General features: G+C 46.5%; 1 protein-coding gene across 1 annotated transcript in view; it reads left to right on the top strand.

The window, feature by feature from the left end:
* Positions 1-3,861: 3,861 nt before the first annotated feature.
* Positions 3,862-14,975, top strand: part of grin3ba (glutamate receptor, ionotropic, N-methyl-D-aspartate 3Ba) — a 69,581-nt gene continuing 58,467 nt past the window's right edge. The window contains exon 1 of the mRNA XM_062396586.1: positions 3,862-4,435. Coding sequence (XP_062252570.1) covers positions 3,902-4,435 — 534 coding nt within the window. The 5' untranslated portion in view covers positions 3,862-3,901. The remainder of the gene's footprint in view (positions 4,436-14,975) is intronic.

The raw sequence follows: 14,975 nt of genomic DNA, 5'->3' as shown, positions 1-14,975 counted from the left end.
TCTTCAAATAAAGGAAATCTGCTTTTTCGGAGCGACCCAGTCGGAGCTTTGACCTCAACCCCGTGCAGCAGAGATACCGTGGAATGAGCTCAGACAGCAGCTGTCCATAACAGACACGCAGAGGACGAGGCTGAGCTGAGGCAGTTTGATAAAAAAGAACTGTCCAAAAAAATTTCCTCCAGATCTTGTGCAGGTCTGATCGGCGGCTCCTGTAAGCGCCTGTTTGAGATTGTTGCTGCCAGAGGAGGTAATTAAAATCGAGGAGTTGGACTCACACTTTTCCCCAGTAGCACTAGTTGTGTTCAATAAAGACAAAATCAAGGTGTGTGTGTGTCCATACGTATACGACTCAGAAGATAAGAACTGTTTTTTGAGCAGATACCGCAGAAAACCGGGTAGTTCACTTTTTCCATCTATTTCTAAAAGACACCTCGGACCTCAGTATGAACAGTATAGGCTATGTTCCGGTTTACCCTATTGTATTACTAGCAGATGTTGGGCCAGACGTTCTAATCCCCAGCCGTTATCATAAAATCTATTGCTCTCTGAGGCCTTTGAATCAATAACATGTTCTACAATGCAGAATAACCATCGGACAGTTATAGATAAAATGTCAAAGGAACAAGAGGCTGAGCTCTCTTTTTCCTTTTTGTCAAATCAATGAGCTTTAAATGTGACACCAGAGATGATTGTATAGTAAGCAGAGAAAAAAACTGCTTCTGATTATGAAGGAATGGATTTTTTTTCTTTTCTTTCCGTATTTTCTGAATCCGGCACCTTTTGTATAAGGCACCTTGCGATAAACTCAGCTTGACCCAATCAACAATCTGACTTCACAAAATAAGCAGCTGGGGAGATACAGTCTGAAACAGTTTGTAGTCGGTCCTGCCCGGCTTCAACAGGTACCCAGGGGGAGCGCGTGTGAAGAGCCATGCAAGTTTAATGCTGCTGGTTTCTGCAGCGGAACAAAGCCCACGGTGTTGGTTTTCATCTTTCCCTCCTTATCGAGCAAGTAGAGCACGAGGAGAAGGAAGAAAGGTGAGAAATCACTTCTTTTGCCAGACTGTCTCCGATTTGTCAGTAAACCGCACCAGTATCACAGTAGGTCACCCAGCAGACTGTGAAATGACTTGTTGATCCCTGGGAATATGTGTGTGTCTGAAAGTCTGTGTGTGTGTGTGTGTGTGTGTGCGTGTGTGTGTGTGTGTGGGAGAGAGAGGGACAGGAAGGCGCTGACACCTCAATCTGGAAGTTGGGCGGAGGAACCTTTTCATGACAGACCTCAAATGGTTCTGCAGGTTCGACCCGGTGCCAAATCCGCAGAGAGGAAAAAGCAGAGGCAGAAAAAAGACGAGGAGACAGATGTTTTTGGTGGCTGACAAACAATCAAGTTAACAGACGAGTGGAATGTGATGGAACACCACACAAACACACAGACAGACCCACAAACACACACCACTGGTCAGATCTCAGTGGGTGGACATGGAGATTTGCTCAATGTTCCGCTCTGGCGAAGGCAAATTAGATCAGGGGGGAGAAAGAAGTGAGTGCAGACTGAATGAAGGGAGGACTGAGTGCTGTCCCTTGCATTGAACCAAATTAGCATTCACAGTCCATCTCTTTTATGGCACCGGCGCTGGCCGCGGTGCTGAAAAGATGTGGTTACACAACGGCTAATGTTCGAGTTGGACGGCGGACGGGAAGTGGGAATAAATCTCAGAGGAAAATTGAGATTTCAGCAAGTTATTAGCTTCGTGTCGGGCCAACCTGGCCGGAACAGCAGCGGGGGGGGGAAAGGTGCTAGAATGAGATCAATCTCCTCACGACAACAAACGACCACTGCATCTAGAACAGCGTCTACCTACTCATTCCATATTTGCCTCTCGGTCTGTATGTGGAACGCATATCGTGCAAACTTCTCGACTTCACCCTCTGGACGTGTGGTGTTACCGTCCAGGAAAGTGCAGAGTCAATGTTGATGCCATTTGGCAACCGGATAGGTTCAATGCTAATAAAAAATTGGAAGAAACAAGCAACCATTTATCTAATAAGTGTCTTTTATTGCTATTTACTTCACTAACTTAATGCTTATCTCGATGTCCTTCACAAGACCTCTGCTGGTTTGTTTACCTGTGTTCTTTGACACGTATCATATTAGATGTTGTTTGTGTGATCGTGAACAGGGTTAGACGCTACAAATTAATTGTCACTCCATGAAGTTCTCTGAATCTGAATCTGAACCAGTAGCTGTAATGTGGACAGGGCAGTTTGTCTTTGGACCGTTAGTCTTCTTCTACGTCCTCGGACAGCAGTGGTTGGCGACTAGTAGCTTACTTTTATCCAGCCAGATCATTGTGATAATCTGATTATAGTAATTTCACTATATCGAACTGCCACAGACCTTCAGCAGGTGAAGCAGGGGCCGACCTCTGACATGGAAACCACATTTATAGAATTAGTTCCTCTTCAGCAAGTGGCCTTCAATGTAAAAGCACGTTTGTTTTGTTTCCACAGTGCATCATATCGAGCTGAAAAGCACAGCTTTTATTTTGCAAAGTTGTGACCTTGGGTCTTAAGATTGCGCCGACTGCTTAACAGAACCGTGGGACAGCCGACCTGCAATGTATGAAATCCTCAATAGTCAAACTTATATAAGCCACATATGGGAAGAGTAATAAAGCAAAGTCTGTTTCATTTTGTGAAAGACCGAGACTATAAAACCTTCAGTGCTGTTAAACCAGGTCGGAGGAACATGGTTAACAATAATATCTAAAAAAATATTGGCCACTTTTAAAGGGACAATTCTGGTCTTCTGGTGGCCTGGACAAAATGTACCTGAGCCTAAATTGTGCCACTTGTCAAATAGAAAATGAAGACGAAATATCCCCCGAAATAAGGGACTTTTTTGGCAAACATGTTGTGCTCTCGGCAAAGTACAGTCTGGTTGTGAACATAAGATGGTCCATGGGATAAATGTTGAATTTGGCCAAAATAGCACAAAAAAATATATCTTTGATTGACCTACGTTTTTTATCTCTGGCCTACTTCTGGCGCAGATCTGGCAAAAGGGACCCGGCACTGCACTATAGAAGAATAGAACCTCTCTTTTACTCTTTAAAACTCATCTTGATCTACATGCATGTGTGTGTCTGAACGATTTCTTGTTTTCTTTTTGCTATCAAGGTAATACAAATCGGTTTTGTGGGTTTATCCTTCATTAAAATGCACAAATTCAAGAGTTAACTCTGGTCCATGCAGCATTGGACTCTGCATCTTCAAATAAGAATCATTATATTATTACAAGAAAGCGTCTTCGATCGCTTGTAGTTTCAGTTATGAATGAAAAAACATTAGGTGCAGATTTTCCTCTCTGGGTTTTGGAGAACCGGAAGGAAATGTTGCCCGACGAAATTTCATTAAAATTCAACAAGAGGCAGCCTCCGTGAGAGGTTAGATTATTGGCGGGCGGGCGCATGGACGCACACGCACGAGCACGCACGTACACACACACAGTCACAGCTTCACATACACACACACACACTCACACACTCACACACTCACAGACACACTCACACAGCTGGTGAGCCTTCCTCCAGCAGAGACTGACAGAAGCGGGGCGACCGCTCTAAGCTCTGTGCGCTCATCTCTCCTCTCCGGCACCGGCGCGTCTTTCCCGGCTGCTGTTTGACATCCAGAGGAAGAAACTTTGAGGAGGTGAGAGGCGACGCGTCAAGACGTCGACAATTCACCGCTGACAGCGCATCAACCCAGATCAAGAGGAGGGGAAAGAAAAAGAGCCATCAAGTCCGAGGAAAGCGCTGGAGCTGGGAGAAAGAGGGAGCTATGCCATCTCCCGCCGAGCAGAGCCCAGTCCTCCTCTGTTGTGTGTCGGAGCTGCAGCATGGTGTCTCTCCCTGGACTGTGGACCTACTGCCTCGCCCCCGGGAGACCCCATCTCCTCTTCCTCTGCGCCGTAGCGCTCCTGCTGCTTCACGCACTGGCCGTGCTCTCCTCCCCGGATCCCTGCTTCCCGCACCCGCAGCCTTGCCAGATCCTCGCCCGGATAGGACACACCGTGCGCCTCGGTGCGCTCTTGCCGACGCGCCAGCCGGTACGGATACAAAACGCGCTCAACCGCGCCCTGGCGAGCCTCCGGCACCAGAGCGGAGCGGCGGACTCCTCCACCACCACTTCCCAAACACCCCCCCTGCTGCCCTACAACCTGAGCCTGGAGATGGTGGCTCGGTCGCCCGCAGGAGGGGACCCGGAGTCGCTGTCCCGTAGCACCTGCCAGGACCTGGTGGTCAGGGGGGTGTCCGCCGTGCTCGCCTTCCCCCGCTCCAAGGAGGAGCTGATCCAGGTGGAGTTCCTCTCCTCTTTTCTGGAGATCCCTTTCATCTCCATCCTGGAGGACACAGAACCTCTCGTGACCAAGGTATGGAAGGAGAAAGAGTGTGTGTGTGTTCCTGCTGCACTTGTACCCGTCAAACAAAACCCCAGTGAAGGTTATTTGAATATATCTCATTATGTTAATGCTTTCTGCACCTCGCACTTTAATAAGCAGCAATCCATGGCCAGACACATTTTCCATTTGGATCTTAATCAGAGTTGGAACTGGGATTAACCTGCGACTCGCTGGTACCCTGAGGCTTCTGATGTCTGAGCTGGTGCAAAACTGTCCAGGCAGACATGAGAGATGTTTTCGGGGGGGGCAAAGCAATAGCACGGAGAAAAACAAACAATTGTTCCAGGGAGGATAAAAGCAATTCCCCCTAATCTATCCCCTTAAGATTGACAAGAATAATAATGTCAGGGAACAAAAGAATATGATGTACTTATAGGACGGGATAACAAGTTGATTAAAATGCCATTTGGTGCCTCAGAGTCTTAAATCTCAGCACTAAATGTTCTCCACTAGCAAACTTCGCTCTGCTTAGCTGGGCTGCTGAACCTGCAGGCCCCTTCACATGCATGTTTAATATCTGGTGGCTCAGCCTCAGTATTTGACTGAACCCTGACGCCCTCCAGCAGCCGAGGTTTGAAGTGAAATACAGTTTTTTGTCACTCTCTAGGCTCTCTTCTTGTGTGTGTGTGTGTGTTAACAGAGTCTGCTCTGTCTGATGGAGTGCACGTACATGTGTGTGTGTCTGTGTGTGTGTCTGTGTGACTGAAGATGGCTCTGTTTTGGCACCTTTCACACCGAATCATTCACACAGTGGAGACCCTGATAGATGGATGCTGTGCAGAAGTGTGGTGCCCGCAGCGCAGGGTACTTGTGTGTGATCACATAGCCTTTGAATTTTGATGCGTGTGTGAGAGAGAGTGAGTGTGTGCTGCTGCTGCCATGTATGTGTGTGTAGAGATTTGTAGGCAGGCAATAAGCGTTAGTGTGAGTGTGTGTGTTATGTTAGTATTCCCAGCAGCAATCGAGCTGCCTGCCAGTCAGTCAATCCAGCCCCAGTCATATCCGCCTCTCTCCAACTGAGCAGCCAACTGCCTCTCTCTGCCACACACACTTACACAGGGTCAAATGAGACACAACACACACACACACACAGATAGAAAGGTCTTTCAACTTTAATTCGGGTTCAACTGAGACACACACCCACAGGCCACAACTAAGAGGCCGGCATCCCGGACACTGTGAGGAGAGGAAGAGGGAGGAGCGGTGGAAGAGATATATAGTTTAAGTCTCAAATCTCTGTCCTGTCGTGTCTCTTTGTCGACAATGGATTGCTTATTCGATTTCAATAAAGCTCGCATGAATGAGAAGTCACAGCACTTGACGAATGTGTCGCGAATGCAAGGAGATAAGCAGGAGGAGAGAGGGAGAGAGAGAGGGAGGTGAAGGGAGAAAGAGAAGAAGAGGTGGGGCCAGGAAGGAGGATGAGTTTTTTTGGTTTTAGCTGTTACTCTTACTTCTGCATAACAGTGCCAAGTACAGAGCAAAAGAAAAACAACCTTCTCTCTCTCTCTCTCTCTCTCTCTCTCTCTCTCTCTCTCTCTCTCTCTCTCTCTCTCTCTCTCTCTCTCTCTCTGTCTTTGTCAAACCGTCTCTGCTTTTCAGTATTTCTCAAAATATGTCCTAAATGGAAAACGGTTAGCGTCTGTTGATTCTACACCAAAGTGCTTCAGCCTTATATTAAATTCCTGCATTCGGCTTTCCCCCATGCCCAGTGTCAGTGTTTCTTGATTGCCCGAAGGTGACGTGTTCCAGACATCTGTTTGTTTGTCAGCAGGAGAAGAGGCAGAGCTTTGAATAGTAAAAGCTAACAGCCAAGTGAGGGACTCGGGCCAGAGACTGGAAACAACTGAAGGAAATCCACAGCCAACAGTCACAGTGCTGCGGGAAGCAGAAACAAAAACAAAAACAACAAATTGCAGCAATGTTATTACAACTAAAATGTAAAGAAGAATCTTGCATATTAAGATTATCACTAATCCTGCTTTGTTTTGGTCTGTGCACAAATGAATCAGGCAATTTGAAGACATCGCCTTAGACAGTTGAAGCCCTCGGATTCATCAGTTGTCTGATATGAGCCTTTCATATCCGTATCGTTATTTCATGTTTATCATGTTCGCCAATATGAAAACATTTATTATACAGAATAAGCTGTGCATTTACTTGTTTTGCTTTATTAGTTGTATTTTCTTTGTCCTGGTGCAGTGGCCGCTCTACACGTTCTAAACATGTCCATTTGGAATGGGCTGTTTTCTGTGATTATGCTGGTTGCAGCGTTTCCATCTGAAACCATAAAAAGTGATGTGCAGTAATTGAGCCACAGCGAGTAAAGACCGACTCAGTCCACAAAACCCTGAAGCCGCAGCTGCTGCACAAAGTGCTGCTCATCGGTTTATACAAAAATCTGTGAAACTAAACTGGAGAATCAGTTACAGAACACCGGTCGCCTGTTTATTCAAAGTTCATCACTATTGACTTCATCCCGTGTCCAAACATAAGAAAATTCGACACTGCTCTTCCTCGGGCCCTTGAAAAAATGCACTTGCCAAGTGTGAAGCTGACGAGATGAACGGCACTCGAGATATGAGTTCCATATACAGACAGAGATTCAGATAGATCGTTTTTGGTTTAACTGTAATGACAATCATTTTTTATGCACGTATCAGCTGATATATCGGCCGCCGGAAAGCAGCATCGGTTGGACTCTATCTCACAATTATCCGGATGTTTTGCAGAGTGAATTATAAAAAAAAGCCTGCAACTGCTTCACTCATAATGAAATAGTCAAAGGTTGCTACTCTAAAACAGAATGAATCAGTGCACGAGGGCCGACACTCCAGGGTGCATGTGTACAGACAGGGAGCAACATGAGAGGGGAAATAAAAGGGGGCTGGCGGGAGGTGGGACATGTTCCCAAACCCACACAGAGAGGACGGGGCATCGTTTCAACAGGGAGGCAAATTTGTTGACACGTGCAAACAGGAAGCAGAAGCTGGTTTATCCACCAATAGCAAAATACAAACACACAATTCGAATTAAAAGGCTATTTAAAAATGCTTGCACCAGGAGGGAGGCGTGCTCCTGAGAGGGGGGAGGAGGGCTGGAGACAGACAGAGACAAAACAAACCCGGCTGCCAGAGAAAAAAAGTCCTGATTCGTCATAGATTGATCCAGAAGGCGGAGGAAGGGGCTTGTTTTTGTTTGCTTTTGGAAAGGAGAATCGTCTCCCCCGAGTTTTTGAAATGGTGAAGATTTTTCTGCAGGGTATTGGGAAGTGAGCCCATGTCTCTGTGCTGAACAGATCCTGAATATCAGACAGAAGAAGTTGTACACCGGGAGACAACTCGCACACACTCACACAAGACACTTGCTGTGCCTCCTTCCAACTCGCAAGTTAACTTTTAAATTCACAAAAAAAACACAGAAAATGACTTTGTCCATCGCGGGAGGAAATACACCTCCTCAAGGTCAACGGGTATGTCTGCGAGGAAAATACTCGGGAAGTAATTAACTTGAGGGTCACTATCATTTGTCATAATATTTTTTCGACTTGCAACATGGGGGGGCAGCAAGAACGACGTTTCTTAGGGGTGATGATGATGAGGATAAACGATAATGATGATGAGGGTTTTCCAGACGGCATCAACCCCCACTGTAGGGTTGTCATCACTGCTTGATGAGCACATTCCTCCCTTAAATCATCACAAGAATTCCTTATCGTCAGAAGAAATGTTCAACCCTGACTATAGACGGACTCTGAAGGGACAGAGACAAAGGACGGGAGAGGCGGGACAGACACGGCGCTCGCTTGTCCATCCGTGTCCTCCCCTCTCTGCTTAGTCAGAAGGAGCTGTGGGACTGTGGCTGATGCGTCTCGGGGAGGAAGTGCTTATTCCTTCCAACCTACTTAAGCTAATTAGAACCACTGTGTGACCCCTAACTGTAAATCTCTCCCGTCCATCTATGGCAGGCGGGATGGGGGGAGAGGAGAGGAGAGGAGAGGAGAGAGGAGGAGAGGAGAGGAGAGAGGAAGAAAGGGACAGGGGGAAGGAAAAAAGGGAAATTGGCTTCTAATTCCCATCAGGGCCATTATGGGCATTTGGGCTGGTGATTTGACCATTAGTGGAATTCGGGGGAAGAAATGAAATTGGGGTATTTGATGTTTGAGTAAAGGAATCAGAATGCAGCCTCAATCTGACAAACTGGATGAGATGGATTTTTAGAATTGGTATTCTGCGAGTATGACTGGGCGAGTCGGTAATAGTGGCGCAGTCATCACAGGATTAAATAACGTCGTTTGCACAATTGCCAACAGATTTAATTAAAAAGGATATCTACTCAATCTTAGTTCATTTTTAATGTGGCCGGCCACCTTTTTTTTTAAATCGCAAGTCTAACCACAGCACTTACAGATTGGCTGATAATATCACAGAGATTATTCCGTGGATCATGATTTCTATTCCAGAAATGTATTAGCAGCGAGTGCTGAGGGAAATGGTTTTGCTGATTCCTGAATGTGATTAGGTGAGAGGGGTGGTATGGTGTGAATTCATTATTTGTCACTGCTCGGTGGGAGCCATGTTCCTGCAGCTCGTCTTACTCCCAGTGACTCTTGAACACTGTTGAAATACACCTTAGAAATATTCTGTAAAGCACAGGACTATATTTCACGGTCTGACACTGAGTGGCAGTCATATTTTTCTTTCCCTCTTTGGAAACCACTGTTACTCACAAATTAAATGGTCTAATACGGGGCAGTGTGGTTCGGGGCCCACCACCTCAATACCCTGAGCCGTCTCCATTGTAACTCCTGATCAGCCAGTCACACTTTTCCTGTCCTCATCAATTAAAGATAATGAAAGGTTTAAATACAGACTGAGCGTTCGGTGACTAATTCACAGTCTCTAGTTTCCACCGGCATATTTGACTGCTTTCTGTTCCTCCGCCTCTCTGCACTCTTTTTTATGTTCTATTGTTTTTTGGCTAATGTTGATAATGTTATCTGACATAATTTGCAAATTATCTTATTTTGCAGCTGCAATTTAAGTCCGTGTGAATCAGAGCATTAGTGGAACGCCCTAACTGCAACTCCGCTGATGTAACTCTCCATTATTCCTCCGACATAATCACCGCAACACACACTCGGGCGGATTTCTGCAAAGTATTGTTCGAAGGGGTTTTCACTGTTTATGATTCGGAATAACCTTCCCTCCTCTGGTGGGGAACTTTCCTTTCCCGGCTGCAATCTATCCATCCTGCGTTCTTTAATTAAGTCACTTCTTCTTTTTTTTTTAATGACATACCTCATTCTGCTTAGTAAAATGAAGATTAGTACAGTAAAAAACCCAATTTGCCACTTTGAATGAAATTACATTTTAATCCAGGGACCCTGCTGAATAAGACGCATTGTGGCTCGGAGCTAGCCCCTCTCTCAAAGGACCCACACGGCGCACACGCTCTCACCCAGTAACACAAAGTCTGTGCGCTCAAATGCACACACGCGCACGCAATCCACACAAACGCATACCTGCATTCACAAGACTCCCGCACACATGCACACAGTGTCTGCTCCGCGCTCACTAAAGGTTATTAAGCCTAATGAGGCTTTACAGGGCCGTGTGGCCTTTAGTGTTTCCTTTGAGATGATGAGGGGATTTGTGCCTGGACCACAGTGGAATAAACGAGTGGAAAGTGAGGGACAGAACTTGTGCCGAGCCACAGCCGGAGGCGAACTGACAGTTTGAGACAAGCAGGCCACTTAATGCAAACAGCTCAGAGCTCTTTCTTTATTAGTGTTAAGATGACAGTTCGGCGCAGTCTTGACTGAGCCAGATTAATTGAGCAGAGCAGAAACAGCAGTGTGTGTATTACCAAAAGGACTGTGGGCGTGCTGGAGCTGCTCAGTATGGCATTTGAGTCAGTGTTGTAATGTTTGGTTTGTGTTTCTGCCTCCAGTGAAACATATGTCTCCAGTAACTCCCCACCAGTGCACTGTTAGGAAAGTAAAAGAAGCCGTGTCGGAGGGAGGCAGACAGGAAAGAAAGAGAGGGGAGAGGGGGAGATGTGGTTATCAGCATAGAGTTAATAGAGGGATTGAGGACGTATGTAGGGATCAAAGAACAAAGGATCAATGAGGAAAGACGGAATGAGTTGGTGGGGATTAAGGCTGAAAGGGGGGGAAGAGGGTGTTGGGGTACGAGGGAACGAGGGATGAAGAATAAACAGTTGGTATCAGGGAGCAGGAAAGCCATTTTCAGACATTGAATCTTGTTGTCTTCTAAATTGACATCTTCATCTTCTTCCACATGTATGGCTCCTCTTTCTCAGCCTTGTATTGCTTTTGTTTTCTTCAGTTTTTCATCCATTGCCTGTTAGAAAAGTCATCAAGGGTGAATCTCCAGACACAGTCCTGCTGCATTCTGGTGTGAGTTCACTTGGCAGGAAGTGACTCGGACATTTGCATCCTCACACACACAGCCCCTCTAGATTATTTTAGGAGATTAGCCGGAGTTCAGTCCATTGTCTGAAAGCTGCTGAAGTTATGGGACAAAGGAAGGATAAATCAATGAAGAGATAGAGGAATCAGGTAGTGGGTAACATGGGAAGGACAGGTGGAGGGATACTGGGGGGGAGCTGGGAGTAGAACGCAAAGAAAGGAAGAAGCAGGAATACGGAGGGGGGGGAATTAAAAGAGGGATTAAGGAAGGAATGCAGAGACCGAGTACAGAAGCACAAAAAGAAGGGATGAGGGATCAGGAAAGAAATGAGGAAAAGAGCAGAGATAAAGGGAAAGGAGGAATGATGAGTGAATGGGAGGGATCAGGGAAGGCACGATCGAGGGAACGGGCGAGCAAAGGAGGGATCAAGGAAGAAATGGAAAGAGAGGATGGAGGGATGGAGAAACCGGACCAATCAGGTAGTAGGAAATAGTAGTGGTTATCAGGTGTGACAGGAAGTTATCAGAGAGGGGACGAGGGAAGGATAAATCAATGGAGAGATAAAGGACTCGGGTAGGGAGTAGAGTAATAGAACATGAAGAAAGGAACGAGGAAGAAATGCAGAGACGAGGGGCAGAATTAGGAAAAGAGAGGATGAGGGAGATATAGAGAAGGAAGAATGAAGAATGAATGGGAGGGATCCGGATCTAAAAACAAGGGAAGGAATGATCTCGGAAGGTTGCAAGAACTGGGTAATATTGGAAAAGGGAAGGAGTGATCCAAAGGAATTAAGTCAAGGATGGAGGAAGAAGGGGTGATGGAGTGTGGGAGAGGATGAGTGGAATTGAAGGAATGCAGAGGAGGATGACAGGAGACTCCCGCGTGGTGCTTTCTCCTCCATTGAGAAGATTGATGGAGGCCGGTTTTATCTTAACTGTGCTGGTTCATTAGAGGATTAGTGAGTGATAACGTGGAGCTATCTGAGATTGAAAAAATACACACAGACACACTCACACACACACACACACACAGCCTGTCTATTGATTACACACATACACACACACACTGTGCACATATGGATAGCACTCATGCCTAATTATTCAAAATACACTCTGACGTCATCCTCCAAACTTTCCACATCCTGCTGATGAGACTTCACATAATGTTGTTGATCATGCAGCAGTTGTTGACACACACACACACACACACACACACACACACACACACACACACACACTCAAGATTGTGGGTTATTGCGTTACAGTATGTGGCCACTGAGGCAGAACAGCAGACATCTAGGCCAGGTGGGCGTGAGTGATAAGGGCAGACCTGGATACAGAACCCACTGGACCCTATGGAAGCTCCCATAGGTCGCAGGTGGAAGACAAGCGGAGGGAGGAGGCCGACAGGAGGTAAGAGCGGAGAGAGAGAGAGAGAGACGGTGAGGAAGACATGTGCCGATGTGAGATTAAACAGCTGCTGACAGATGCCTGTGGGACACGGCTGAGCGAGGGCCCAAGCGACAGGTTAGCCAGGCACCCCCGGGGGTGAAGACCAGAAAGTGGGGTAAAGGTTCCGGGAGGAGGAAGACAACATTAAAGTAGCGGGTGAAGAGCAAAGCGAGGGGAAATAAATACGGAACCAAACCGGCTCAGAAGGACAGAGTGAGTGATTCCGACAGGTCGAGAGGTGAGACAAAAGAATGATTACAGGAACTGAGAATCAGACAGAGAAGTAAAGTGAGAAAAGGAAGTCGAGGGGAAGAATAAGGACAAAAGGGAGCAGGAGGAGAAAATGTGACGGAACCAAGATGAAGATATTCAGGAGGCGGTGGAGGTGTAGACGGGATTGAAAGATGGTGGACCCCAAGGTAACTTCTGTGTTCCTTCCGGGATATTTATGTATCGAGTTGGCGAGAGAGCAGGAATGAGTTAGAGCCCATCTGGAAGGGATTCAAACAGCACCTGCTGTCTGAACGAGGAGACACACAACAGTGCAGTGGTGGCAATCCTGCCCACGCACAACACACACCTCGTTACATCCTTTACACCACTTTACGCAGCCATTTCCCCCGATTGGCTCGACTCCAGCCGGGATATGAAATTAAACAATCACGTTCCGGCTGATGCTGGCTTTTAAGATAATGCGGTGATCGTAAACACACGGACGAGGAAGCCAAGGAGTTTTTTCTGAGGTCGAACTTCGGAATCTTCTTGATTGGCATCGTCCATAATGTGACCTCGGCCTAATTCAGCATGTGTTTAACGTGCTAAAGATAATATTGAGGGCAAACTGTCACCGCGGCAAGAAAGAAGTGGAGAAGTCCGCCGGACCGTGAAGGACGAAACCGGGCAGACGATAGAACTTGATAACATTTGTGTCAACAGTGTCTTAGCCTTGAAAGTCTCGGGGGGGATTTTCAAAAAGGCTTGGTTGACCTGGTGTCAACTTCCTGTCCTGACTGATGAGCATCACGGTGTCAAACCAGTCAGTGAGAGCTTTTCGTTCCCATCTCTGTGAAAGAGCCTCAACCATTAGGAATTGAATCCCTCTGCATTGGAAGCAGTTGGTTCCGGCGTCAGTGTGTTCACGTGCTTTGAAGTCAACACGAGGGAAAAGAACACGCTGTGAACAACATGTGTTGTCGTGTTGTGTGTTTAGAGGATTTAAACATCTTGACATCTCGGTCTAATATTTGCATAATAAAAAAGAGCAAATAAAAAGGATCAGGTGTGTAAATAATTTGAAATGTACGATGTGTGTTAGTCAGATGGTGTTTGGTGCTCGGGAGAGACAGACATGGAGGTGGCAGGAATATAATATTTGACAAATTATGAGCTACTATTTAGAGCCGCTTGTGAAAAGATCAATCAATCAAATTGTATATGTATAGCCCATGCTCACAAATCACAATTTCTCTCAACAAGGTGCGACAAAAACTATTAACCGGGGTAAAACAAACGGAGAAACCTCAGAGAGACACATGTGAGGGATCCTCTCCCAGGACGGACAGAAGTGCAATAGAGCAAATCAATAAAACCACAATATTACAACACTGATGGCAAAAGACAGCGACTAACAAAGATGTATAAGTGTGTCAATGTTTAACGTATTTGTGCAGAAGATAACGTCCGACAGAGATGAAGGGAGCAGTCGAGGTGTTTGCATAATCCACGATCAGCTGCCACCCTGATCCACGATCAGCTGCCGCCACCATCCACCATCCCCGGTCACAAGGGGTGACTTATGATAATTCGTTTGTAACTGAAGACGTGTACCAAACATTTTTTTCCGCCGACTCTCTGACTTGTTGATCCGACTTCAGGGGTGACTTTCCCAGTTGGGAATTCATCCTCCCATTATTCCGACACCACGTGAAGCAGCATTCAAACTGGGGCTGAACCAGCTGTTCCGTTAGATGAGTCTGTTTGAAATCAGAAGCTCGTCGGATCAGCACCAGATGTTATTAAAGCGTGTGAACATGTGCTGAGTCACGAGCGGCTGCCACACGTTCACTGCTGTGTTTGTCCTGCATTAGAAGGGGGGGTTGGAGCGGGCGTGGGGGGTTGGAGCGGGCGTGGGGGGGGGGGGGGGGGTAAAGCGAGCACTATAATTGCCTTTATTTCACGAGTCCAGTGGTGACGGCGACTAATTAGACTGTCACACAACTCCACGAGGGGCCGTCCTGTGATCTGCATCCCAACAAGGTGAAGCCTAATGGAGTCATGGGACACCGTGGGGGGGGGGGGGGGGGGGACTGGTGGGGTCACAGTCGCTCCCATGATTAACTGGATTGATTCAGATGATTAAGTGGCTGCTCGAGGTGACGGACCAGTTCCAGTGCCTGACCAATTACAAATTACAGCGCTGATTGGGCCACTTGTAAAACATTTGTAAGGATCAGAGAACCCATATATATATATATATATGTGTGTTCTGCAGCAAAGAAACAAATAATAATTATAATTCACTTGATTTTTGACAGCACAAGTACTTAAACTGTATTCGGTCTCTCTGGGTTTTCAGTATTCGAAGTGCTACATTTCCTAAACCTGCTTATCTGACATGGATGAAAA

Source organism: Platichthys flesus, chromosome 10 (assembly GCF_949316205.1).
Source record: "Platichthys flesus chromosome 10, fPlaFle2.1, whole genome shotgun sequence".
NCBI lineage: Eukaryota > Metazoa > Chordata > Actinopteri > Pleuronectiformes > Pleuronectidae > Platichthys > Platichthys flesus.
Note: the sequence above shows the minus strand (reverse complement) of the source record. Positions and strands in the feature narration are given on the sequence as shown.